Source organism: Oncorhynchus clarkii, chromosome 29 (genome assembly GCF_045791955.1).
Source record: "Oncorhynchus clarkii lewisi isolate Uvic-CL-2024 chromosome 29, UVic_Ocla_1.0, whole genome shotgun sequence".
Lineage (NCBI taxonomy): Eukaryota > Metazoa > Chordata > Actinopteri > Salmoniformes > Salmonidae > Oncorhynchus > Oncorhynchus clarkii.
The window spans coordinates 27,190,628-27,216,137 of NC_092175.1; the positions used below are offsets into that span (position 1 = coordinate 27,190,628).

Below are 25,510 nucleotides of genomic sequence, written 5' to 3' on the forward strand. Positions count from 1 at the left end.
CAGGCTCATGTCTATCAGAGCAGAGAGATCATAGAAAGTGAATCTAATTCTAGTTCTGTGATAGATACATGGGCACCTTTCACACAACCATGGTCACGCTCGTTTAGAGAATGATTGGACCAAGGCGCAGCGTGCATAAAATTCCACATGTTTAATAAATATGAAACTCAACAAACAAAACAAAATGAAACGTGACGTTCTGGGCTGCTCACAGCTACACAAAAACAAGATCCCACAATCTAAGGTGCGAAAAGGGCTGCCTAAGTATGATCCCCAATCAGAGACAACGATAGACAGCTGCCTCAGATTGGGAACCATACCCGGCCAACAAAGAAATAGAACAACTAGAATGCCCACCCAAATCACACCCCAACCTAACCAAATAGAGAAATAAAAAGTCTCTCTAAGGTCAGGGCGTGACACACGCGTTGGTCTCAAACATAAATTACAATAACACTATGTTTACATCCACAGTAGTAATTTGATATTAAAATGATTATGGCAGTAGGCAGATTGTAATAGTCATGTAAACCCCTTACTCTGCTTATCTTAAACGGCGTAGCTTATCTTGAGCGGCGTATGGTCGCTTAAACGGCGTATGGTCAAAATCGAAGTAAGCACGCGTCGATTAAAACACCTTTTTATCGTTGCAATCTTTTGAATTATTAGGAAATGTAAACACCTTAATCTGCAAACCAGCTGTATATTTGATTAATGGATGTGCTAGCAGCAAAGGAGCGAGCCTACTGTAACTCTATAGCGCAAATTAAGTGAGTTTGGAACAACTGAATGTATGCGTCTTAGAAGTAGTTTTCACATACAAACTTTATATGTCTGAACCCAGAATCATATATGTTTGCCACAATTAACATGGTCAATGTGATCCACCATTCCAGTGTTTAATTGCTATATTGTAATTACTTCGCCACCATGGCCTATTTATTTCCTTAACTTACCTCATTTGCACTCACTGTATATAGACTTTTTGTTTTCTTTTGTTCTACTGTATTATTGACTGTATGTTTTGTTTATTCCATGTGTAACTCTGTGTTGTTGTATGTGTCGAATTGCTACTCTTTATCTTGGCCAGGTCGCAGTTGCAAATGAAAACTTGTTCTCAACTAGCCTACCTGGTTAAATAAAGGTTAAATAAAAAAAATACTTTTTTTTTTTTTAAATGTGGTAGAACGTTTATTTTGATTGGCGATTTTATGCATTTATCAGAGTGCCATCAAGTTGCCTGATTTCAGATGTAAACAGGATTATTAGGGTAATCGTTCTTCTTGCAAAGCATGTAAACATTTTATTCAAACTGTTATATTAATCTGATTATGTTGCATGTTGAGCAAACCATAAACTCAGCCCGGCCCAAACCGAAACAACTCTTACATACTGACCACACCACTTGCATCGCGTGTGCAAGCGTTGCAAAATAAATGTACACATGAATGTTATTCAATCATTGCACCCACACTGCTTGCACATCAACGAGCGTCTGTGTAGCCAGGCGCTAAAATAGAACTTGGTTCTATTTGTGACTCATGACACACGGCAAGTCCTTCTTCTGCCATCTCCTCCTTGGTTTTTAGGAGTATATACCCACGTGGGTGATTGAAAGATGACCTGAGGTCCAAACTCCAGTCCAGTTGGTAGTGGTAATGCACCTTAAAGTTGGCTGCCAACTGCCATATAAAGTCAGAAAAATAAGAAGTCTGAAGGAGGAGATATTACTAGAAACAAACACGGTTAACCCTTTTATCTGTGGATTCATTGTCGGAGTAGAGGACCTTGTGCATTTCAGGTAAAATAATAACTCAATGTTTATATCCCAGGACAGCTAAATTGCCATAAATGTTTAATGCTTTTTGACCTGACCCCAATTAATATAGTTACCAACAATGACGAGACAGGGAGAGTGGTGCCAGGAAAATAACCTCTCACTCAACGAAAACAATACGGCAGGGTAGCGGCATGGTAACTTAGTGGTTAGAGTAACTGAAGGATGCAAGTTCAAACCTCTGAGCTGACAAGGTACAAATCAGTCATTCTGCCCCTGAACAGGCAGTTAACCCGCTGTCATTGAAAATAAGAATAGGCATTAAAAATATATATACGTATATATATTCTTTTTTAAATCGGCGCCCCAAAATACCGATTTCCGATTGTTATGAAAACTTGAAATCGGCCCTAATTAATCGGCCATTCTGATTAATCGGTCGACCTCTAACCTTGACTTTGGAAGAATGCTTTTGGTCATTGTCCATTTGGAAGACCCATTTGCGACCAAGCTTTAACTTCCTGACTTATGTCTTGAGATGTTGCTTCAAAAGATCTACATAATTTTCCTACCTCATGATGCCATCTATTTTGTGAAGTGCACCAGTCCCTCCTTCAGCAAAGCACCCCCACAACATGCTGCCACCCCCGTGCTTCACGGTTGGGATGGTGTTCTTCGGCTTGCAAGCCTCCCCCTTTTTCCTCCAAACATAGCGATGGTCATTATGGCCAAACAGTTCTATTTTTGTTTCATCAGACCAGAGGACATTTCTCCAAAAAGTAGGATCTTTGTCCCCATGTGCAGTTGCAAACTGTACTCTGGCGTATTTTACGGAAGAGTACAGCAGTTGCTAAGCGGTCTTTCAGGTTATGTTGATATAGGACTCGTTTTACTGTGATTATAGATACTTTTGCACCTATTTCCTCCAGCATCTTCACAAGGTCCTTTGCTGTTGTACCGGGATTGATTTGCACTTTTCGCACCAATGTACGTTCATCTCTTGGAGACAGAACGCGTCTCCTTCCTGAGCGGTATGACAGCTGAGTTGTCCCATGGTGTTTCTACTTGAGTACTATTGTTTGTACAGATGAACGTGGTACCTTCAGGCATTTGGAAATTGCTCCCAAGGATGAAACAGTCTTGTGGTCTACAATTTATTTTCTGAGGTCTTGGATGATTTCGTTTGATTTTCACATGATGTCAAGCAAAGAGGCACTGCGTTTGAAGGTAGGCCTTGAAATACATCCACAGGTACACCTCCAATTGACTCAAATTATCAATTAGCCTATCAGAAGCTTCTACAGCTATGACATCCTTTTCTGGAATCCCCAAGCTGTTTTAAGGCACAGTCAACTTAGTGTATGCAAACTTCTGACCCGCTGGAATTGTGATACAGTGAATTATACGTGAAATAATCTGTCTGTAAACAATTGTTGGAAAAATTACGTGTGTCATGCACAAAGTAGATGTCCTAACCGACTTGCCAAAACTATAGTTTGTTAATTAACAAGAAATTTGTGGAGTTGTTAAAAAACGAGTCTTTGTGACTAGGGGGCAGTATTTTCATTTTTGGAAAAAAAACGTTCCCGTAGTAAACAGGATATTTTGTCAGGACAAGACGCTAAAATATGCATATAATTGACAGTTTAGGATAGAAAACACTATAAAGTTTCCAAAACTGTAAAAATATAGTCTGTGAGTATAACAGAACTGATGTTGCAGGCGAAAGCCTGAGAAAAATCCATTCCGGAAGTGCCTCATGTTTTGAAAGCGCTGCGTTCCAATGAGTCCCTATTGAGCAGTGAATGGGCTATCAACCAGATTACTCTTTCTCCGTATTCCCGAAGGTGTCTACAGCATTGTGACGTAGTTTTACGCATTTATGTTGAAGAATACCCGTAAGCGGCTACATTGCGCAAGTGGTCACCTGATGCTCCCAGAGAGATTCTCGCGTAAAATACAGCGGTAGCCATTACTCCAATCGGTCCTACTGAAGAACTAATTGTCCCGATGGATATATTATCTAATAGATATTTGAAAAACACCTTGAGGATTGATTATAAACAACGTTTGCCATGTTTCTGTCGATATTATGGAGCTAATTTGGAATATTTTTAGCCGTTTTCGTGACTGCAATTTCCAGGCGATTTCTCAGCCAAACGTGAAGAACAAACGGAGCTATTTCGCCTACAAAAATAATATTTTTGGAAAAAAGGAACATTTGCTATCTAACTGGGAGTCTTGTGAGTGAAATCATCTGAAGCTCATCAAAGGTAAACGATTTAATTTGATTGCTTTTCTGATTTCCGTGACCAAGTTACCTGCTGCTAGCTGGACAAAATGCTATGCTAGGCTATTGACAAACGTACACAAATGCTTGTCTAGCTTTGGCTGTAAAGCATATTTTGAAAATCTGAGATGATAAGGTGATTAACAAAAGGCTAAGCTGTGTCTCAATATATTTCATTTGTGATTTTCATGAATAGGAATATTTTCTAGGAATATTTATGTCCGTTGCGTTATGCTAGTTAGTGTCAGGCGATGATTACGCTCCCGCATGCGGGATGGGGAGTCACTAGAGTGAACTTCTGACTTCAACTGTATATATTCACGACATGACCAAAGCTGCTAGAACAGCCTCTAATCTTCTCGGAAGGCTTTCCACTAGATGTTGGAACATTGCTGCAGGGACTTGCTTCCATTCAGCCACAAAAGCATTAGTGAGGTCGGGCACTGATGTTGGGCGATTAGTCCTGGCTCACAGTCGGCGTTCCAATTGATGGGGTTGAGATCAGGGCTCTGTGCAGGCTAGTCAAGTTGTTCCACACCGATCTCGACAAACCTTTTTCTGTATGGACCTTTCTTTCTGCACTGGGAAATTGTCATTCTGAAACAGGAAAGGGCCTTCCCCAAACTGTTGCAACATTGTTGGAAGCACAGAATCGTCTAGAATTTCATTGTATGCTGCAGCATTAAGATCTCCCATCACTGGAAGTAAGGGGCCTAGCCCAAACCATGAAAAACAGCCCCAGACAGTTATTCCTCCTCCACCAAACTTTGCAGTTGGCTCTATGCATTGGGGCAGATTGCGTTCTCCTGGCATCCGCCAAACCCAGATTTTTCCGTTGGACTGCCAGATGGTGAAGCATGATACATCACTCCAGAGAACGCGTTTCCGCTGCTCAAGAGTCCAACGGAGGCGAGCTTTACACTACTCGGCCATGGAAACCCATGTCATGAATCTCCAGACCAACAGTTATTGTGCTGATGTTGCTTCAAGAGGCAGTTTGGAACTCGGTAGTGAGTGTTTCAAACAAGGACAGACAATTTTTACACGCTACATGCTTCAGCACTCGCCGCTCCATTTTGTGAGCTTGTGTGGGCTATCACTTCGAAGCTGAGCCATTGCTGCTCCTTGACGTTTCCACTTCACACTATCAGCACTTACAGTTGGAGGTAGTTTATATACAGTACCAGTCAAAAGTTTGGACCAGCTACTCATTCAAGGGTTTTTCTTTATTTTTACTATTTTCTACATCGTAACCAAAAAAGTGTAAAACAAATCAAAACATATTTTAGATTTTAGATTCTTCAAAGTAGCCACCCTTTGCCTTGATGACAGCTTTGCACACTCTTGCCATTCTCTCAACCAGCTTCACCTGGAATGCTTTTCCAACAGTCTTGGAGGAGTTCCCACATATGCTGAACACTTGATGGCTGCTTTTCCTTCACTCTGCGGTCCAACTCATCCCAAACCGTCTCAAAAAATCAAATCAAATCAATTGGGTTGAGGTCAGGTGATTGTGGAAGCCAGGCCATCTGATGCAGCACTCCATCACTCCATCAAATATCCCTTACACAACCTGGAGGTGTGTTTTGGGTCATTGTCCATTTGAAAAACAATTGATAGTCCCATATAGTGCAAACTAGATGGGATGGCGTATCGCTGCAGAATGCTGTGGTAGCTATGCTGGTTATGTGTGGCTTGATTTCTAAATACATCACAGACAGTGTCACCAGCAAAGCACCATCACACCTCCTCCTCCCTACTTCACGGTGGGAACCACACATGCGGAGATCATCCATTCACCTACTCTGCGTCTCACAAAGACATGGCGGTTGGAACCAAGAATCTCAAATTTGGACTCATCAGACAAAAGGACAGATTTCCACCGGTTTGTCCATTGCTTGTGTTTCTTGGCCCAAGCAAGTCTCTTCTTATTGGTAACCTTTAAGAGTTGTTTCTTTGCAGCAATTCTACCATGAACGCCTGATTCACGCAGTCCACTCTGAACAGTTGATGTTGAGATGTGTCTGTTACTTGAACTTTGAATAATTTATTTGGGCTGCAATTTCTAAGGCTGGTAACTTATCCTCTGCAGCAGAGGTAACTCTGAGTCTTCCTTTCCTGTGACGGTCCTCATGAGAGCAAGTTTCATCCTAGCACTTGATGGTTTTTGCGACGGCACTTGAAGAAACTTTCAGAGTTCTTGAAATTTTCCGGCTTGACTGACCTTTATGTCTTAAAGTAAGGATGGACTGTCCTTTCTCTTTGCTTATTTGAGCTGTTCCTACCATAATATGTACTTGGTCTTTTACCAATTATGGCTAACTTCTGTACCACCACAACACAACTGATTGGCTCAAACGTATTAATTGAAATGCATTCCAGGTGACTACCCCATGAAGCGATTAAGATAATGTCAAGTGTGCAAAGCTGTCATCAAGTCAAAGGGTGGCTACTTTGAAGAATCTCATATATAGAATATCTCAAAATAATAAATATATTTTGAGTTCAACACTTTTTGGGTTACTACATGATTCCATATGTGTTATTTCATAGTTTTGATGTCTTCATTATTATTCTACAATATAGAAAATGGTTTATTGTGTCCAAACTTTTGACTGGCACTGTATATCTATCTATATATTTAGCTGAAATTCTCATGATTTTACAATCTTTTCGGACCAAAAACAAAAATCTAAGCATGCAGCTGTCCAAATTTTGCAAGATTTTAGTTTTGGCTTAACAGAGTTTAACTGCAGGCTAAATTAGTGCTGTCTTGGCTCGACAGGCTAGCCAGGGCTTCAAACTGATGGATAATTGTCATGTACTGTCATGTTGTGTCTTGTCTCTGCCCTTTCCCTTCACCCTGTCTCCCTCTGCTGGTCGTTGTTAGGTTACCTTTTCTCCCCCTCTTTCCCCCAGCTGTGCCTTGTCTCCTCCTAACCACCTCGTCACCCCGTTTCCCACCTGTTCCCTTTTTCCCTCTGATTAGGTCCCTATATCTCTCTCTGTTTTTGTTCCTGTCCTTGTCGGATTCTTGTTTGTTGTGTTTCATGCCTGAACCAGACTGTCGTCATGTTTGCTGTAACCTTGTCTTGTCCTGTCGGAATCTGCCGGTCCGTCTGAGCCTACCTATGTTTGGTAATTAAAGAAGCTCTGTTTAAGTTAATTCGCTTTTGGGTCCTCATTCACGCACCGTAACAGAAGAATCCGACCAAGAATGGACCCAGCGACTTCGGATCCTCTCCACTCAGCCGTCGGGATCCAGGGAGCGATGCTAGGCAGACACGAGCAGGAAGTGTCTGCTGCTCGACATGCCGTTGAGACCCTGGCCACCCAAGTCTCCAACCTCACAGAACAGGTTCACCATCTCCGCCTCGATCCACCGGCCACTTCCTGGGCTTTCGAATCTCCGGAGCCCAGAATCAATAACCCGCCGTGTTACTCTGGGGAGCCCACTGAATGCCGCTCGTTCCTCACCCAGTGTGATATTGTGTTTTCTCTCCAGCCCAACACTTACTCCAGGAGCACTGCTCGTGTCGCCTACGTCATATCTCTCCTTATTGGACGGGCTCGTGAGTGGGGCACGGCAATCTGGGAGGCAAGGGCTGAGTGTACTAACCAGTATCAGGACTTTAAGGAGGAGATGATACGGGTTTTTGATCGATCTGTTTTTGGGGAGGAGGCTTCCAGGGCCCTGTCTTCCCTATGTCAAGGCAATCGATCCATAACAGACTACTCTATTGAGTTTCGCACTCTTGCTGTCTCCAGTGGCTGGAACGAGCCGGCCTTGCTCGCTCGTCTTCTGGAGGGTCTCCGCGCAGAGGTAAAGGATGAGATTCTCTCCCGGGAGGTTCCTTCCAGCGTGGATTCCTTGATTGAACTCGCTATTCGCATTGAGCGACGGGTTGATCTTCGTCACCGAGCTCGTGGAAAGGAGCTCGCGCTCTCCGTCGCCCCCCTCTCCGCATCACTACCATCTTCCTCTGCCGGCTCGGGTGCTGAGCCCATGCAGCTGGGAGGTATCCGCATCTCGACTAAGGAGAGGGAACGGAGAATCACCAACCGCCTCTGTCTCTATTGCGGTTCCGCTGGTCATTTTGTCACTTCATGTCCAGTAAAAGGCCAGAGCTCGTCAGTAAGCGGAGGGCTACTGGTGAGCGCTACTACTCCTGTCTCTCCTTCAAGATCCTGCACTACCTTGTCGGTCCATCTACGCTGGACCGGTTCGTCAGCTTCCTGCAGTGCCTTAATAGACTCTGGGGCGGAGGGCTGTTTTATGGACGAGACCTGGGCTCGGGAACATGACATTCCTCTCAGACAGTTAAAGGAGCCCACGGCCTTGTTCGCCCTGGATGGTAGTCCTCTCCCCAGGATTCAGCGTGAGACGCTACCTTTAACCCTCACTGTTTCTGGTAATCATAGTGAAACCATTTCTTTTTTAATTTTTCGTTCACCTTTTACACCTGTTGTTTTGGGCCATCCCTGGCTAGTTTGTCATAATCCTTCCATTAATTGGTCTAGTAATTCTATCCTCTCCTGGAACGTCTCTTGTCATGTGAAATGTTTAATGTCTGCTATCCCTCCTGTTTCCTCTGTCTCTTCTTCACAGGAGGAGCCTGGTGATTTGACAGGGGTGCCGGAGGAATATCACGATCTGCGCACGGTGTTCAGTCGGTCCAGGGCCACCTCTCTTCCTCCACACCGGTCGTATGATTGTAGTATTGATCTCCTTCCGGGAACCACCCCCCCCCGGGGTAGACTATACTCTCTGTCGGCTCCCGAACGTAAGGCTCTCGAAGATTATTTGTCTGTAGCTCTTGACGCCGGTACCATAGTCCCCTCCTCCTCTCCCGCCGGAGCGGGGTTTTTTTTTGTCAAGAAGAAGGACGGGTCTCTGCGTCCCTGCATAGATTATCGAGGGCTGAATGACATAACAGTGAAGAATCGTTATCCGCTTCCTCTTATGTCTTCAGCCTTCGAGATCCTGCAGGGAGCCAGGTTTTTCACTAAGTTGGACCTTCGTAACGCTTACCATCTCGTGCGCATCAGGGAGGGGGACGAGTGGAAGACGGCGTTTAACACTCCGTTAGGGCACTTTGAATACCGGGTTCTTCCTTTCGGCCTCGCTAACGCTCCAGCTGTCTTTCAGGCATTAGTCAATGATGTCCTGAGAGACATGCTGAACATCTTTGTTTTCGTTTACCTTGACGATATCCTGATTTTTTCACCGTCACTCCAGATTCATGTTCAGCACGTTCGACGTGTCCTCCAGCGCCTTTTAGAGAATTGTCTTTTTGTGAAGGCTGAGAAGTGCACTTTTCATGCCTCCTCCGTCACATTTCTCGGTTCTGTTATTTCTGCTGAAGGCATTAAGATGGATCCCGCTAAAGTCCAAGCTGTCATTGATTGGCCCGTCCCTAAGTCACGCGTCGAGCTGCAGCGCTTTCTCGGCTTCGCGAACTTCTATCGTCGTTTCATCCGTAATTTCGGTCAGGTGGCAGCTCCTCTCACAGCCCTTACTTCTGTCAAGACGTGCTTTGAGTGGTCCGTTTCCGCCCAGGGAGCTTTTGATCTCCTCAAGAATCGTTTTACATCCGCTCCTATCCTTGTTACACCTGACGTCTCTAGACAGTTCGTTGTCGAGGTTGACGCGTCAGAGGTGGGCGTGGGAGCCATTCTTTCTCAGCGCTCCCTCTCTGACGACAAGGTCCACCCATGCGCGTATTTTTCTCATCGCCTGTCGCCGTCGGAACGTAACTATGATGTGGGTAACCGCGAACTGCTCGCCATCCGGTTAGCCCTAGGCGAATGGCGACAGTGGTTGGAGGGGGCGACCGTTCCTTTTGTCGTTTGGACTGACCATAGGAACCTTGAGTACATCCGTTCTGCCAAACGACTTAATGCGCGTCAGGCGCGTTGGGCGCTGTTTTTCGCTCGTTTCGAGTTCGTGATTTCTTATCGTCCGGGCTCTAAGAACACCAAGCCTGATGCTTTGTCTCGTCTCTTCAGTTCTTCAGTAGCCTCCACTGACCCCGAGGGGATTCTCCCTGAGGGGCGTGTTGTCGGGTTGACTGTCTGGGGAATTGAGAGGCAGGTAAAACAAGCGCTCACTCACACTCCGTCGCCGCGCGCTTGTCCTAGGAACCTTCTTTTCGTTCCCGTTCCTACTCGTCTGGCCGTTCTTCAGTGGGCTCACTCTGCCAAGTTAGCCGGCCACCCTGGCGTTCGGGGTACGCTTGCTTCCATTCGCCAGCGTTTTTGGTGGCCCACCCGGGAGCATGACACGCGTCGTTTCGTGGCTGCTTGTTCGGTCTGCGCGCAGACTAAGTCCGGTAACTCTCCTCCTGCCGGCCGTCTCAGGCCGCTTCCTATTCCCTCTCGACCGTGGTCTCACATCGCCTTAGATTTTGTCACCGGACTGCCTTCGTCAGCGGGGAAGACTGTTATTCTTACGGTTGTCGATAGGTTCTCTAAGGCGGCTCATTTCATTCCCCTTGCTAAGCTTCCTTCTGCTAAAGAGACGGCACAAATCATCATCGAGAATGTTTTCAGAATTCATGGCCTTCCGTCAGACGTCGTTTCGGACAGAGGTCCGCAATTCACGTCTCAATTTTGGAGGGAGTTTTGCCGTTTGATTGGGGCTTCCGTCAGTCTCTCTTCCGGCTTTCACCCCCAGTCTAACGGTCAAGCAGAACGGGCCAATCAGACTATTGGTCGCATCTTACGCAGTCTTTCTTTTCGCAACCCTGCGTCTTGGTCAGAACAGCTCCCCTGGGCAGAATACGCCCACAACTCGCTTCCTTCGTCTGCGACCGGGCTATCTCCTTTTCAGAGTAGCCTCGGGTACCAGCCTCCGCTGTTCTCATCTCAGTTCGCCGAGTCCAGCGTCCCCTCCGCTCAGGCTTTTGTCCAACGTTGCGAGCGCACCTGGAAGAGGGTCAGGTCTGCACTTTGCCGTTATAGGACGCAGACTGTGAGGGCTGCTAATAAGCGTAGAACTAAGAGTCCTAGATATTGTCGCGGTCAGAGAGTTTGGCTCTCCACTCAGAACCTTCCCCTTAAGACGGCTTCTCGCAAGTTGACCCCGCGGTTCATTGGTCCGTTCCGTATTTCTCGGGTCATTAATCCTGTCGCAGTTCGACTTCTTCTTCCGCGATACCTTCGTCGCGTCCACCCGGTCTTCCATGTCTCCTGCATCAAGCCCGCCCTTCGCGCCCCCGCTCGTCTTCCCCCCCCCCCCCCCCCCATCCTTGTCGAGGGCGCACCCATCTACAGGGTCCGTAGAATTTTGGACATGCGTCCTCGGGGCCGTGGTCACCAGTACCTCGTAGATTGGGAGGGGTACGGTCCTGAGGAGAGGAGTTGGGTTCCCTCTCGGGACGTGCTGGACCGTGCGCTGATCGAGGATTTCCTCCGTTGCCGCCAGGTTTCCTCCTCGAGTGCGCCAGGAGGCGCTCGGTGAGTGGGGGGGTACTGTCATGTACTGTCATGTTGTGTCTTGTCTCTGCCCTTTCCCTTCACCCTGTCTCCCTCTGCTGGTCGTTGTTAGGTTACCTTTTCTCCCCCTCTTTCCCCCAGCTGTGCCTTGTCTCCTCCTAACCACCTCGTCACCCCGTTTCCCACCTGTTCCCTTTTTCCCTCTGATTAGGTCCCTATATCTCTCTCTGTTTTTGTTCCTGTCCTTGTCGGATTCTTGTTTGTTGTGTTTCATGCCTGAACCAGACTGTCGTCATGTTTGCTGTAACCTTGTCTTGTCCTGTCGGAATCTGCCGGTCCGTCTGAGCCTACCTATGTTTGGTAATTAAAGAAGCTCTGTTTAAGTTAATTCGCTTTTGGGTCCTCATTCACGCACCGTAACAGATAATACATTATTTTTATGGCTACTATTAAACAGCATACTTGTAAAGATGCCCATTGGTTAACTATTTGACATATACATTTAGTTTGTTTTGCTTGTTTTCCAGCTTGGTGCTACAAGCAATGAATTGTCAGGTAACATCTTTTCCTTGCTTCTGTGGTTGTTGATGCATTCCCTTGACCTAATATTATTATATTGAATGTTTTGCCTAATACATTTCATAATGATCCCTATTGGCATATCATTAGACAGTGTTGCAAAAGGCAGCCTTATCAGGCCATATCTACTTGTAAATTTGTCGTAGGCAGAAATGTGCCGGTGAAGTCAGAGAAAGGTGAAATTATGAATGAGGTTATTGGATATGAATATCTAGTGTGTTTAATCCCAGATGTGTCAAGTGAAGCACAGGAAGATCCCAACTCTGAGAGTGGGCCTGGAGAGGGAGGTGGAGCTGAGGTGTCTCCTCAGAGCTCTGCTGTGGTGCTGGAGAGAGTTCCTGAGAGCATGTCGAGAGACTTGCTGTTGTTGCTGGTGGAGACCATCTCTGGCCTGGAGGAAGACAACTTCTCACTGGAGGTCATCAGTGAGACAAACAGAGCTGTTGTGACCTTCAATAATCCCAAAGGTTGGTCACTATTTCAAATTATCGATTTTTTTTAAACAACAAAAAATAAACAATGAATTTAATTTCTGAAGCATTTTAAAACAGATCTCTCCCTCACATGACGGGATTATATTTTAAAAAACTGTTGTGCATGATATTAAGGATATGATTGCCTCCTGTCTTTAGATGTGGAGCGTTTTCTCACTGAGAGCAAGAACAACAAGAGTTTCCAGAAGCAGGGTTTGATTGGCCGGTTGCTAGAGAGGTGCCAGAGTGTGAGAGTGGAGAACCTGGCCTCGAACATACTTCAGGATATGCTGGAGCTCTACATTGAGAAGTGGGCTGGCCCAGCAAAGGACATCACTGTGTTTCGTGAGGAACAGGCAGCCATTGTCACCTTCCATGCACCAGAAGGTAAAACCTGCTGTTTGAATGAGCTGTTTTATTAAATAAATGTTAATCCATTTGTTTATTTGGTAATCTATTTATTTCTATTATAAGAATAATTTAATGTAGCATTGCTATTCTGTTGCTGGCCTCGACAGAAATATTCAGTTTCTGCCCTCAGTTCATGCTATAACAGACAGTTCGTTATCTATGTCATTTCAGTTGTGCACACCACTCTAGATAAACGTCTTGTAATTGGCAAAGTCCCAGTCAACGTGTATCCATATTACGAGTCCTTAGGAACTGCCTTGTATGGAAAGGAGAGGCCAATGTGGAAGATGCCTGACCCCTTCATAGAGTGTGTGCATTCTGCCATATGGAAATTCCTCTCCACGAAGAGACAGTTTTCCCGCATCACTGACCAGATGAAGGCCCACTTCTGTCAAGTAGACATGGATACTCCTGAGGTAAAACTCAGTCCTTTGCCAACCCTGCTAAGGCAGAAAGGACTAACAAGCAAACATGTAGATGGATGGAAGCAGAATGCCTTGATCGTCTTCCGTGACATCATGGCCCAATATGCTGTGTTTGAGTGTTTTGCAAGTGCCCCAGCGTGGAAGGCAGTGGAGAAACAAGTCCGCTCGGTGGTGAAAGAGGATGCTGTCCTAGCTATGGATGCCTCCAAAGGGTCTCTGACAGTTGCAGGTCTGGCCGAAGACACAAAGCGACTCCAGGGGCTGGTGGAAGACCTCATGCAGAGGGCCATGAGTCGGATAGAGAGGCAGAAGGATGGCATCTCGGAGGAGATGGACATGTCCCCTGCCATGTTCTATATCCTACAGCAGGAAGGACTTCTGAAGCGCGCAGCAGACGAAGCCCCAGAGATGGGTTTTTCTTACAGAGACGACACCAAGAAGTTGGTTCTCTCAGGTCTTGTTGCAGAGGTGTACAAGATGAAGAACTGGATTCTGGAGAGGGAGCTCAAGATGAATAAGAAGCAGCTGAATCTGGACCCCCAACTCCTGGACTTCCTGAGGTCAGTGGACAGTATGGAGATGTCCCAGGACCTGTTCACGTCCCGGGGCATCAACGCTGTGTACAGAGTGGAGGGTGGAAAGGTACTTCTGACTGGTAGCTCAGACAGAGCATTGGCTGATGCAGAGCAGAGGGTGAAGACTGCCCTGTCCCTGCAAAGCCTTATGGTGGAGGATCAGGAGGTGCTGAGGAAGCCTGAGTGGAAATATCTGAACAACCAGCTGGTGGATGCCTACAACTCCCTAAAGAAAAGAACAGTGGTGATAAAGCTTCACCCAGAGAGGAGAGACAGAATCATTGTGTCTGGCTTCCTGGACCCGGTCAGAGAGGTCAGCAATAGTCTCCGGGACTTTGTTGAAAACTATTCACGAGTCGAAGAGGCTGTCCTTCTCAAGTCCTGTGCCGTGGTTAAATTCATCCAGGAGAACAAATCCCAGGACTGGGAACATTTTGCCAAGCGTGATGAGGTGAACATCCACTTTGACCCCAGAAGGCCCAAAATGGTCCTTTCTGGAGCGCGTCTCTACGTCAAGAAGGTCAAAGAGATCTTTCAGAAGATGGTAGCACCTTTCTGCACTGATAAGCTCACCATCATGAAGCCTGGAGCAAGAAAGTACTTTCAAGAGGAGGGAAGAATGTTTGTTTCCATGGCGATGAAGGAGCATGGCTGTGTGGTGCTGCTGCAGGAAGACTACATGCTGGAGGAAGAAGAGGGCGATGATGAAGATGGGGAGAAAGGATTTGGCCCATCATCCTGCTGTGAGGTGAGGACACACAATGGAATCCTGGTCTCCGTCAGTAAGGCTGACATCTGCAAGTTCAAAGTGGACGCAGTAGTCAACGCAGCCAATGAAGACCTGCAGCATATTGGAGGCCTGGCTTTAGCACTACTCAAGGCTGCTGGTCCACGGCTGCAGGAGCTCAGTGATCAACATGTCCGTAATAACCGCCGACTGCAGCCAGGAGACGCCATTGTGACAGATGCAGGCAATCTGCCCTGTAAGTATGTGGTCCATGCAGTTGGTCCACGGTTCACAGACTTTGACCAGGGAACAGCCATACAGCGTCTGAAACAAGCTGTGAATGAGAGCCTGAGGGAGGCTGCGAAGGTTAACTGCTCAACTGTTGCCGTCCCGGCCGTCAGCTCTGGGATATTCGGCTTTCCTCTGGACCTGTGCACTGAGACCATTGCTGTGGCAGTGCGTGACTACTGTGAGAACCTGAGTGGTCAGACCTCCCTGACTGAGATTCACCTGGTGGACAACAGTGACAACACTGTGAGAGCCCTGGCCAGCGCTGTCCAGAAAACGTTCAATGACCTGCACCCAAAAATGACCATGCCTCCGCAGGGTGCACATAGGGGAAATGGACATCGGGGAAGTGAACAATGGGGAAGAGGACAACGGGGAAGAGGACAACATAGTTACGGACATCAAGGACCTGGATATCAGGGACAGTCAACATGGGGACATAGGCAATGGGAACATGGAGATGGAGGTAGAGTGGGAGGAGGAAGTGCAGGTAGAGGAGGGAGTGGAGGTAGAGGAGGAGGAGGTAGAGGAGGTGGAGGTAGAGGAGGTGGAGGTAGAGGAGGAGGAGAAGGTAGAGGTAGAGGGGGAGGAGAAGGTAGAGGAGGAGGTGGAGGAGGTGGAGGTAGAGGAGGAGGAGAAGGTAGAGGTAGAGGGGGAGGAGAAGGTAGAGGAGGAGGTGGAGGTAGAGGAGGAGGTGGAGGTAGAGGAGGAGGTGGAGGTAGAGGAGGACATGGATATAGGGGAGGAGGAGTTAGAGACGGCATAACTCACAGAAATTATCATGAAAACCAAGAGGAGCAGAGGAGAGAGTATGGCCAAGAGAGGGAGTTTGAGGGGGCAGGCAGTGGGGAAATCCTACAGACCAATCGCACACAAGAGGGTCTGAAGATCATTCTGAGGAAGGGAAATATCCAGGAGGAATATGTGAGTACACATACCGTAGTTATCAGAGCACCACGTAAACCATTGATACATGTATTATAAGTAGTACATCAGATAACCCAGAGTATAAGGTGTATAATTTGTTTACTTTTCATTCTACTTTTCTTTATCTGGAATGACAGCTGTCTTGTAGAAGTCATAATTTAAGTTTGAATAGAAATACATAGCTGTCCCCTTCTCGCTTCATGAATGTTTGGTCATTTGTTTTGAAACCTCTAGTCTGAGGGCATCGTCAACACCATCTCTGAGGATTTGGACCTGAGTAAAGGTGCTGTGTCCAATGCTATCCTAAAGGCAGCCGGTCCTGGGCTCCAATCAGCAGCCACAGATGAGGCTCGCGTCAACAGATTGGCCTATGGTGACGTTGTGGTCACCGACGGTTACAACCTGCGATGTCAGAGGGTGATCCATACTGTCTGCCCCCATTGGGACCAGGGAGCTGGCTCAGCAGAGAAGGTAAGCTATGAGTTTTTGACAGTGTTTAATTTGTAAATCGGGAGGTCCCGGAACACATAGTGAGTGTGAGGGGTGGGGGTATCCAGAGGGCTCTGAGGTACTGGAACACATTGAGAAAAAAAGTGTCAAACACAACGTAGCAGCACAGCAGACAGAGTAAACAGCCAAATAGCCTACTGTCTATGTTGGTTAAATGGACAGCACTCTCCAAGGTGCTGTTCTCTCCAAGGTGCTGATTAATTGAAAGCATGTTAAACGTCACTGCAGTATGCCCACATACTTGAGTATAGCTGCAGGGCTTACACAAGTCCATATTTCTTATAGTCAAATTTTCTAGACATCGATGTATAGCAACATTTTTAGACGACACTGCAGAACACCCGCCATATGCACACATACTCAGCTGTGGGGCTCAGAAGACCCCAATTTAATATCATTTTCAAGACATCAATGTAGCAGTAGAACAAATATCACAATATCAGAATATAACTTCAAATAAAATACATCTCTGTCGGCGACAGCAGAACACACATATGAGAATATATATGCCTCCTGCCATTGTGATAATATGAAGCACATATTCAGATTACCGTAATTGCTGGACTATTAAGCGCACCTGAATATAAACCGCACCCACTGAATTTTAAAAAAATATGTATTTTGTACATAAATAAGCCGCACATGTCAATAAGCCGCAGGTGCCTACCGGTACATTGAAACAAATGAACTTTACACAGCCTTTAAACGAAACACGGCTTGTAACAAAAATAAATAGGTTTTTAAACGAAACACGGCTTGTAACAAAAATAAATAGGTTTTTAAACGAAACACGGCTTGTAACAAAAATAAATAGGCTTTTAAACGAAACACGGCTTGTAATAAAAATAAATAGGCTTTAACGAAACGCGGCTTGTAACAAAAATTTCAAAAAATAGCAGTAAACAGTAGCCTACCAAGAAAGTCATTGGTCACTATCTTCCTCCTCCTGTGCACTGAAACCACTGAAGTCATCTTCTTAGGTGTCGGAGTTGAATAGCCTCAGAATTGCTTCATCCGATGTTGGATCGTTTTCATTGTCGTTCTCGTCACTTTCATCCGGAGGCAAATTCAACACGCAGCAGTCCAGCCTTTCGAAACCCGTTGATGATAGTGGATTTTTTGATAATGCTCCATGCTGTCAGCAGCTCTATTTCATTTTCCAACAGCCAGATCGATCGCCTTCAACTTGAAAGCTGCATCATATGCATTTCTCCGTGTCTTTGCCATGATGAGGGTGACAAAATAACTACCGTAATCAGAATGATGGGAAGTGTGAGCGTGCTCGATTTACGTCACATTATGTGACGGTGCTCAGTTTTTTGGCGGCATGAATCTTGTGAAAGCGGGAAAAATTCATAAATTAGCCGCGTCATTGTATAAACCGCGAGGTTCAAAGCGTGGGAAGAAAGTAGCGGCTTATAGTCTGGAAATTACGGTACTTTCACAGTACAGAACAAGTTTGTAAAGGGGAAAAAATGTCCTACCTTAGTTTTCCAAACCTCCAGCAAATACTCTCCCCATGTCAAGTCCATTTAACTCCTGAGAGTCCATTTCTTGCTCAAAGCCATGAGCGGGCCTGTGGCTGTGACCTTTAGCCTCCTTCTAAGGCTTTTCTGAAGACTGGCATTTTTTTATTGTCCTCTTTAGCCTCATCTACAAGACTTGCTGCCACCAAATGTTCCCTGATTCGGGCATGTTCAAAAACCTTGTTATACGTCTGAGGCATAGGATGTTAACTTACTGTACATTGCACCCACTTTTTTGCTAGTTTAATCCCTCCAGTCGTTTCTAGACCCAAGCTATCTTCCCTTTTGCATGTGGTACAGCCCAATTTTGATTTATGAATGACAAGCATGGGGTTATGTGTTTGCTTGAACTGCAAATTGCACCTGACCGAGCACTTTGTCTGTGGATGCACTGCCCCCCACCTCCCAGCTCCCCGTCTGCCTCTCCATCTGAGTCTGACTCTCTAGTAGGCCTACTAGCTAGTGGAGGTGGTGATGCTGAACTGTTGGGATTAGCAGCGTTGCTAGCTTAGGCATTGTCATCAGGAACAGTTTGCACCTCACTCCTCCTGCACTGACAGTTCTCTGGTTTGTTTTGGGTTCAATTGACCATCTTTCTCTAGATTTTTGGACTTGAAAAATGTCAAACTCGATTGCCTTTTCTTTTCCATTTTTTATTTGGCTTTCCCAAGATTCAAATTCAGTAGGGAGACGACTAGCCTAGGCTATGTAACGTGATTACGTAGGGACCTCTTCACTAGCTGACCACCTACCAAGACCTGTGTCGAGATCAGTTACTTACCCCACCCTTCCTCCCAATAACATTTATGTACAAATAAAAGAGCAGGTATAGAATCAGTGTGGCAGGAAAGGATGAAGGATCCCCACGCTTTTACATGGTCTTTCTGTTGGGAAGGAGAAATAACGAGGAGGCAACTTGATTTAACGCTGATCGCTTTTATTAGAATGTATACAGTGCGAACAGTGAAACAATTAATAAATCATGTTGTGAAAGGTACCGGATCCGTCCACATAGGTGCCGGAACAAACCAAGGCAAATCTGATAGATGCCGTAACAGGTTCCAGCTCAAATTAAGTACTGGTTATTGAGAGTGCATAGAATGGTTTTAGTAAAATGTTTCTAAAATTGTCCATGTGTTTGTGATTTAAGATATTGAGAACGATGATCAGAGATTGCCTGAGTGTGGCAGTGAAGCATAGGCTGGCATCCCTGTCTTTCCCTGCAATTGGAACTGGGAACATGGGATTCCCTAAGGGCCTGGTGTCCAAGCTTCTTCTGCAGGAGGTCAAAGACTTCAGCCAGAGAAGAAACTCCACACACCTTAAAGAGGTGGCCATCGTGGTCCACCCCAGCGACACCCAAACTGTGGATGTAAGTTTGAAGATGGAAAATTATTTAAAAGTGGATTCAGTGTATATCATCACACAGAGGTAGTATTGTTGCATAACCTCACCTTTTCAGTGTGTGTTGTGCTCTTAAATATGTTTGATAAATACTCAACACTTTTATATATCCTGTTTACAGTGCTTTGTCAGGGAATTCAAAGGTCAGACACAAGGGTATACTTGGCAGAGTTCACAAGGTGCTGGCCAATCACAACATTCCAAATCTCATGTTGGCCAATCACGGCAGCCCTCTGGTAAGCTTAATTCACAGCCTTCAAAGTCTCCCCAAAAATATTCAACCACTGAGACCCTGCTGCCTATTTAGAGCGTGCCTGTTTCCACAGAACCCCCTTGTCTAAACATGTTATTTTCATTAGGCGCAGGCTTCTTTGGACAGGTGTCATCCCCTTCTCTGGGTGTGTACAGCATGCAGATTGGTCACATTACTTTTAAAGTGTCATCAGGAGATATCACCAAGGAGTCCAGTGATGTCATTGTCAACTCCTCCAATAAGGACTTTAACCTCAAATCAGGTAACTTGTACCTCTGACAATAGCATAGGTGCAGTAACCAATGTTTCATGTTTATGAGGCTACTAAGACAAATATTAAGGAACACCTTATAAGGATGTTTAACATGTACACATCTGAAATGTTGGAAATCCAAATGAACAGTGTTTACAGCTACACAATCAGGACGCAAGCTAAATCCCATACACCCCCACAGACACACAACTTATTTAATGGTACAATTGTTGACTTAGAATAAAGAGCCATATTGTACTAATGTCTTTGTTTCTTCAGGTGTATCCAAATCCATTTTAGAAGGAGCTGGATTGAAGGTGGAGTTGGAGTGCTCAGAGATTGGTGTGTATCCATGTCCTTGAGTCAACATATACTGTAGTCATGTTTCTGGTCAAGGAGACTGGTGTCATGTTGGATATGAATGAGATGACATTTCAGTACTGTTTGATACTGTCTGGTAAAAGTCTAAAGTCAGTTTCTAATCCATGGGTCCTACAGCACTGGTGTGCATTGATTTTACATTTTAGTAACTTAGATTCTTGACATCTAAACCTTTCCTTTTATGCTTTTCTACAGTCAGATCCCCAAGCTTCCAACCATGCAGGATGATCGTGACATCAGCAGGATCTCTCCCATGCAAACACATCATGCACATTGTGGGACAGAATGACCCTGAGATCATTAAAGAGACTGTGTACGATGTTCTCAAGAAGTGTGAGGAGCGAAAGTTCACCTCAGTGTCCTTCCCAGCGCTTGGAACAGGTACTCTGCTTTAAAGGTCTTTATTAGACTACACTGTCTTGTGTAGTTGCATGTTTTTATTGTACTTGTTGCCTGTTCTGTTGTGTTCTTTGTGTCTACTGTAAGGTTGTAAAGTGGCCATATGCTTTGCTTCCATGTGCTCTGAATGGGACTACCTTCTACTTTTCCTAGCCTAATTTTCAAAAAATCTTGTTCTTTCTTCATCTTTCTGCTCCTCCCACCCAAACATACTTTGCCTCATTCTTTTACTTGTTTTGTTCTCTTCCTTGCATCTTTTTCTTGTCTCCTTCACTTCCTTTCATATTTTCCTTGTATCCTTCCCTTCCATATTTTTCTTGTCTTCTTCCGTTCCACATTTTTCTTGTCACCTTCCTTCCCTTTCATCTTTTTCTTGTCTCCTTCCCTTCCATCTTTTTCTTGTCTCCTTCCCTTTCATATTTTCCTTTTCTCCTTCCCTTTCATATTTTCCTTTTCTCCTTCCCTTCCATATTTTTCTTGTCTCCTTCCCTTCTTTTATTATTTTCCTTGTCTCCTTCCCTTCCATATTTGTCTTGTGATTTGTCACTCTCAGGGACAGATTTGCTTTCATCATGTCATTGTCTATCTGTACTTCTGCCTCCATAGCCATGTCATTGTGTGTCTGCCTCCGTCTGTCTGTCTGTCAGGCCAGGGTGGGGCGAGTCCCTCTGCTGTTGCGGACGCCATGATTGATGCAGTGGTGGACTTTGTGAAGAAGAAAATTGGACAGTTTGTGAGAAGTGTGAACATCCTGATATTCCAGACTGCCATGGTGACTGAGTTCCACAAGAGCATGAAGAGGAGAGTGGGAGAGGGAGTGGAGGAAAAGGAAATTTTTACCAGGTTTAAAGGTCAGTGAGAACGGACGTGTGCGAGGTAGAATACAATATGAGCTCAATGTGTACTGATACAATATAGTTATTATAATCATAAGTGACATTTTGTCAAGGAGTTTATGTTGTGTGTGCTCTTTCTTCATAGATTCGCACTCTGCCCGTGAGAACTTTGTCATGGAAGGAGAGGAGTTTGCCCCGACTGTGTTCCAGCTGTGTGCAGAGAGCCCCCAGGCTGTGAGCCGTGCCCGGGACTGGGTTGAAAAACTCATAGTGAAGGAGCAAACTGAGAAAACCATCAAGAACCCGTACATCAGCCAGCTGAGCCAGGGGGATGTGGAGAAGTTGCAGGCCATGCAGAGGAAGCTGACGGTCAGGATACGCCTGGAGAGGAAGGGCCCAGACTCCCTGATCCGCCTGGAGGGCCTGAGCCGCGATGTGCTTACAGCAGACAGCCTCATCAGCAACATGGTCCTGGACCAGGAGAGGGCAGAGAACCGCAGACAGGCAGCTTTACTGGTGAGCAGCCTGGTGGAGTGGCAGTACAAAGACCACAGTGGAACAATGGTGTCTTTTGACATGCTCACCAACTACATCCTGGAGGAGGCTGTGAGAGGCAACAGCAAAGTGACAATCAAGATCAACAATGAGGATTATGAGGCAAATGTAGCCCACAAGAGAGCTGTCAAGATTAGGGGCATAAGAGACATTGAGTTACTGAGAAAAGACCTGAAAGGTGAGTTCATCCATAATAAATACTCATCTGTCTAGACTGCATTAAAATGAAATTATGGAGAACGGTGATATTAAATATAAAAGAATGTCTTATTTTTAAGATCACATTTTTTGTGTAATTTTGTGGATGCATACACTATATCAGGGGTCTCTAACCTTTTTTTGTTGATCACAATACCTACTTTATAGCTTTAAAATAGGCACATTCTTCTCATATCCTCTACCCTACAACGCGTCCCCGGGTTCTTGGTGTACAAGAGATGTTTTCTGTCAATATACCTGGTAAAATAAGGGTTAATAAGCAGTATTTGGCATGACAGGACTCCCATAATTATCTCACTTCCATAATCCTGTTTTCTCTGTTTGAACTATTTCTGTACTCCCAATATTGCAATTATTCATAGATTAACAACTAAAATAGATTTTTTGGAGTGCAGGTCAATGCTTACCTCACATCAGAAGACAATTTTTTAGGTAAAAAAATAAGAACAAAAAAGCATTTCGATTTTTTTGTTTAATTCACCTTTATTGAGCATCTAGCAAGAGAGGAATGTGTCGTTCTAGCGATGTTTCTGCGGTTAGGCCTACTGCTGCAGCACATGTCATGGAACTGAGTATATCATCAATATGTATTTATAGTTGTGAATGATTGAGTCTTTTTAATGACAATACTTATTGCGGAATTAATTGACACCTAAATGCCAAATTCTCTACTGTGTTTCGTCCAGACGATGCATCAGTGTCTCTACCTGCACACTGGGATGACATGAAGGGTTCCCTCTTAATGCTGGTCCCACTAACTCCAGGATCCAAGGGATACAATGGCGTAGAGAAGGAATTTCGGAAGACTTTACTCACTGACACCATCATTACAGTATGTTTGTGAAAATGTATACCTGAATATAATTTGCATTCCACAAAAGACTGAGTTTCTATGGTGACGTTATACGAAAGCCTCACATTTTTGCTATCATTTCAAAAAAAATTACATTAAAGGCAACAAAGCTTTGTGGATTTTTTTTTCAAGAATGGAACTGTAATTCCTGGAACCAGTGAAATGTGTAATTCCTATTCCTTTGCTGTTCGATACATAAATCACTGTCGATGTATACGTGTTTCGTTTGCTATTTGAAGATTGAACGAGTCCAGAACGATTCACTGTGGAAGAGCTACCAGATAAGAAAGAAGCTCCTGGAGGAGAAGAACAAGCACACAAACAACGAGAAACTGCTGTTCCATGGCACCAGTTCCGACTCCATCTCCCAGATCAACAACCATGGCTTCAATCGCAGCTACGCTGGAACACATGGTATGAGAATGGTCTCATGGAAACATGTCTGATGACCAATATTCTTTACTGTTATATTGAGACCTCTTCCTAAGAGAGGAGGAGCTTGATGTTGAGACATAAATCCATTTGATCAATTCGGTATCATTGTTGTTAATTTTTTTAAAACTCTTTAAGAACAATATGTTTTTCGTCCAGGTGCTGCATTTGGCAATGGGTCATACTTTGCTGTGGACTCCAGTTATTCAGCAAGGGGAGATTCTAAAGCTGATGCACAAGGGAACAAGCGCATGTACCTGGCCAGGGTTCTTGTTGGAGACTTCACTCAGGGACAACCAGGCTTGATCGTTCCTCCTGCCAAACCTTCAGGGAAGGATGCTGATTTGTACGACAGTGTCACAGACAACACCTCCAATCCAACCATGTTTGTGATCTTCAGTGATGTGCAGGCTTATCCAGAGTTCCTCATCACATTCCAGTAAATCAGATTTAACTGTACCTTCATTAGTATATCAATACTTCACAACAAATTGCATATGTCTGTGTAAAGATTTTTAAAGGTATGTGGGTTAGTTGTAATAGCCATGGCTGAGGTTAGACATCCTTAGAGTAACCAGTGGTGTAAAGTACTTTAATAAAAATACTTTGAAGTACTACTTAAGTTTTTTGGGGGTGGTTTCTGTACTTTACTATATTTATATTTGTGTCAAATTATACTTTTACTTCATTACATTCGTAAAGTAAATAATGTAGAGGAGACTGGGGATGGTTGAACACGGGACAGTTGTAACCCTTGCAATTCACTGTGCACATGCTCAGTTTAGTCCTGAACCCTCATGTGAAAAAGTCCTTGTGATTATGTTAGTAAAATTATGATTAAATGACTGAACAAATCATTTTAAATGGAACCATAACTAAGTAAACTTATACTCTGTTTTATTATATCTGATTAACAATATGAGTTCATAAAATGGGATTGTGTGACACATACAAGGAGTAATTAAAGTTAATGAACACCATTCCAACTAGGAAGAAAGAAGTGGACTGTGTAAACAGATAAGGTCATTAACCTATGGTTGAACCGACGAAACTGAGCTCTGGGGTGTTTATGATAAGACAGTGAGTGCATTCCTAGGTTTTCTGTTAATTAGAACTGTCAGCTAAGTGGTGATTGATAATGTTGAGGGGTCAAAAGTTACCTGGGAGTGTGTTAGTAAGTTAGAATGAACTTTTCACCTCACTTTGTCCCGGTCAAGAGGAGGGGAGTCTGTTAAGCAATGAAATGACGTCATGTTATTTGTATATAAACTGTTGCTCGTGGTAACGTGGGAGTGCGCTCCGAGAATAAATTATGTTACCTATTATTGAAATGGCTGGTCTCCGTCTATTTTATGCAAACAAGAATCTTACAAATTCTCATAAAATATATTAAGGGTTTTCAATTAATGAAAACACATTGGCATAATTAAATTACAGTAACAGATTACCTCTTAAGATTTTGAGGTAAAAAAGTAATTATTTTGAACAAATTTGTAATGCATAAAGTGTTATAGTTCCATTCACCGAATTTATATCAGGTTTATAACCAGTCCGTGTAGAGATAGTTGATGCAAGTTAGCAATGCTAAAGTTTTAACATTTTAGCTCAAATGGAAGCTAACTAATGGCTGCAAGGGTCAGGGTTGGATATTGGATATTGGATATTTTTGGTACATGTTTTCTTTTACTTTCAGCATGCCGAGATCATGGAAAAGAAAGACAGACGGGAGTACCTCTCCACACTTTGAAAAGACCATCAAATGATGTAACAGAGCAGGGGAAATCAATCAGATCAGTTGCAAAGTTGTATGGTATTTGTCATGTGATGCTGTGCAGATTCTGCAAAGAGTGAAGAAGCTACTGGAGAAGGAGTTGAGAAAGCTTATAGACTACCGTAGTGGAAATAGGGTCTTCATTGATGAGCAGGAGCAGAAGTTTTCAGAGTATCTCTTGAGGCCAGCTGATTTATGCCCACTGATAT

The 25,510-nt window shown here is 44.6% G+C and overlaps 1 protein-coding gene across 1 annotated transcript in view; it reads left to right on the forward strand.

Annotated features, from left to right (window-relative positions):
- The window catches only part of LOC139387835 (protein mono-ADP-ribosyltransferase PARP14-like), a 38,227-nt gene extending 13,366 nt beyond the window's left edge, over positions 1–24,861 (forward strand). Inside the window, exons 3-17 of the mRNA XM_071134095.1 lie at positions 12,032–12,059; positions 12,314–12,550; positions 12,716–12,943; positions 13,139–15,906; positions 16,144–16,380; positions 19,096–19,317; positions 19,471–19,585; positions 19,709–19,864; positions 20,135–20,197; positions 20,432–20,617; positions 21,283–21,486; positions 21,617–22,204; positions 22,932–23,077; positions 23,338–23,512; positions 23,690–24,861. Coding sequence (XP_070990196.1) covers positions 12,032–12,059; positions 12,314–12,550; positions 12,716–12,943; positions 13,139–15,906; positions 16,144–16,380; positions 19,096–19,317; positions 19,471–19,585; positions 19,709–19,864; positions 20,135–20,197; positions 20,432–20,617; positions 21,283–21,486; positions 21,617–22,204; positions 22,932–23,077; positions 23,338–23,512; positions 23,690–23,973 — 5,637 coding nt within the window. The 3' untranslated portion in view covers positions 23,974–24,861. The remainder of the gene's footprint in view (positions 1–12,031; positions 12,060–12,313; positions 12,551–12,715; positions 12,944–13,138; positions 15,907–16,143; positions 16,381–19,095; positions 19,318–19,470; positions 19,586–19,708; positions 19,865–20,134; positions 20,198–20,431; positions 20,618–21,282; positions 21,487–21,616; positions 22,205–22,931; positions 23,078–23,337; positions 23,513–23,689) is intronic.
- The last annotated feature ends 649 nt before the right edge of the window (positions 24,862–25,510 follow it).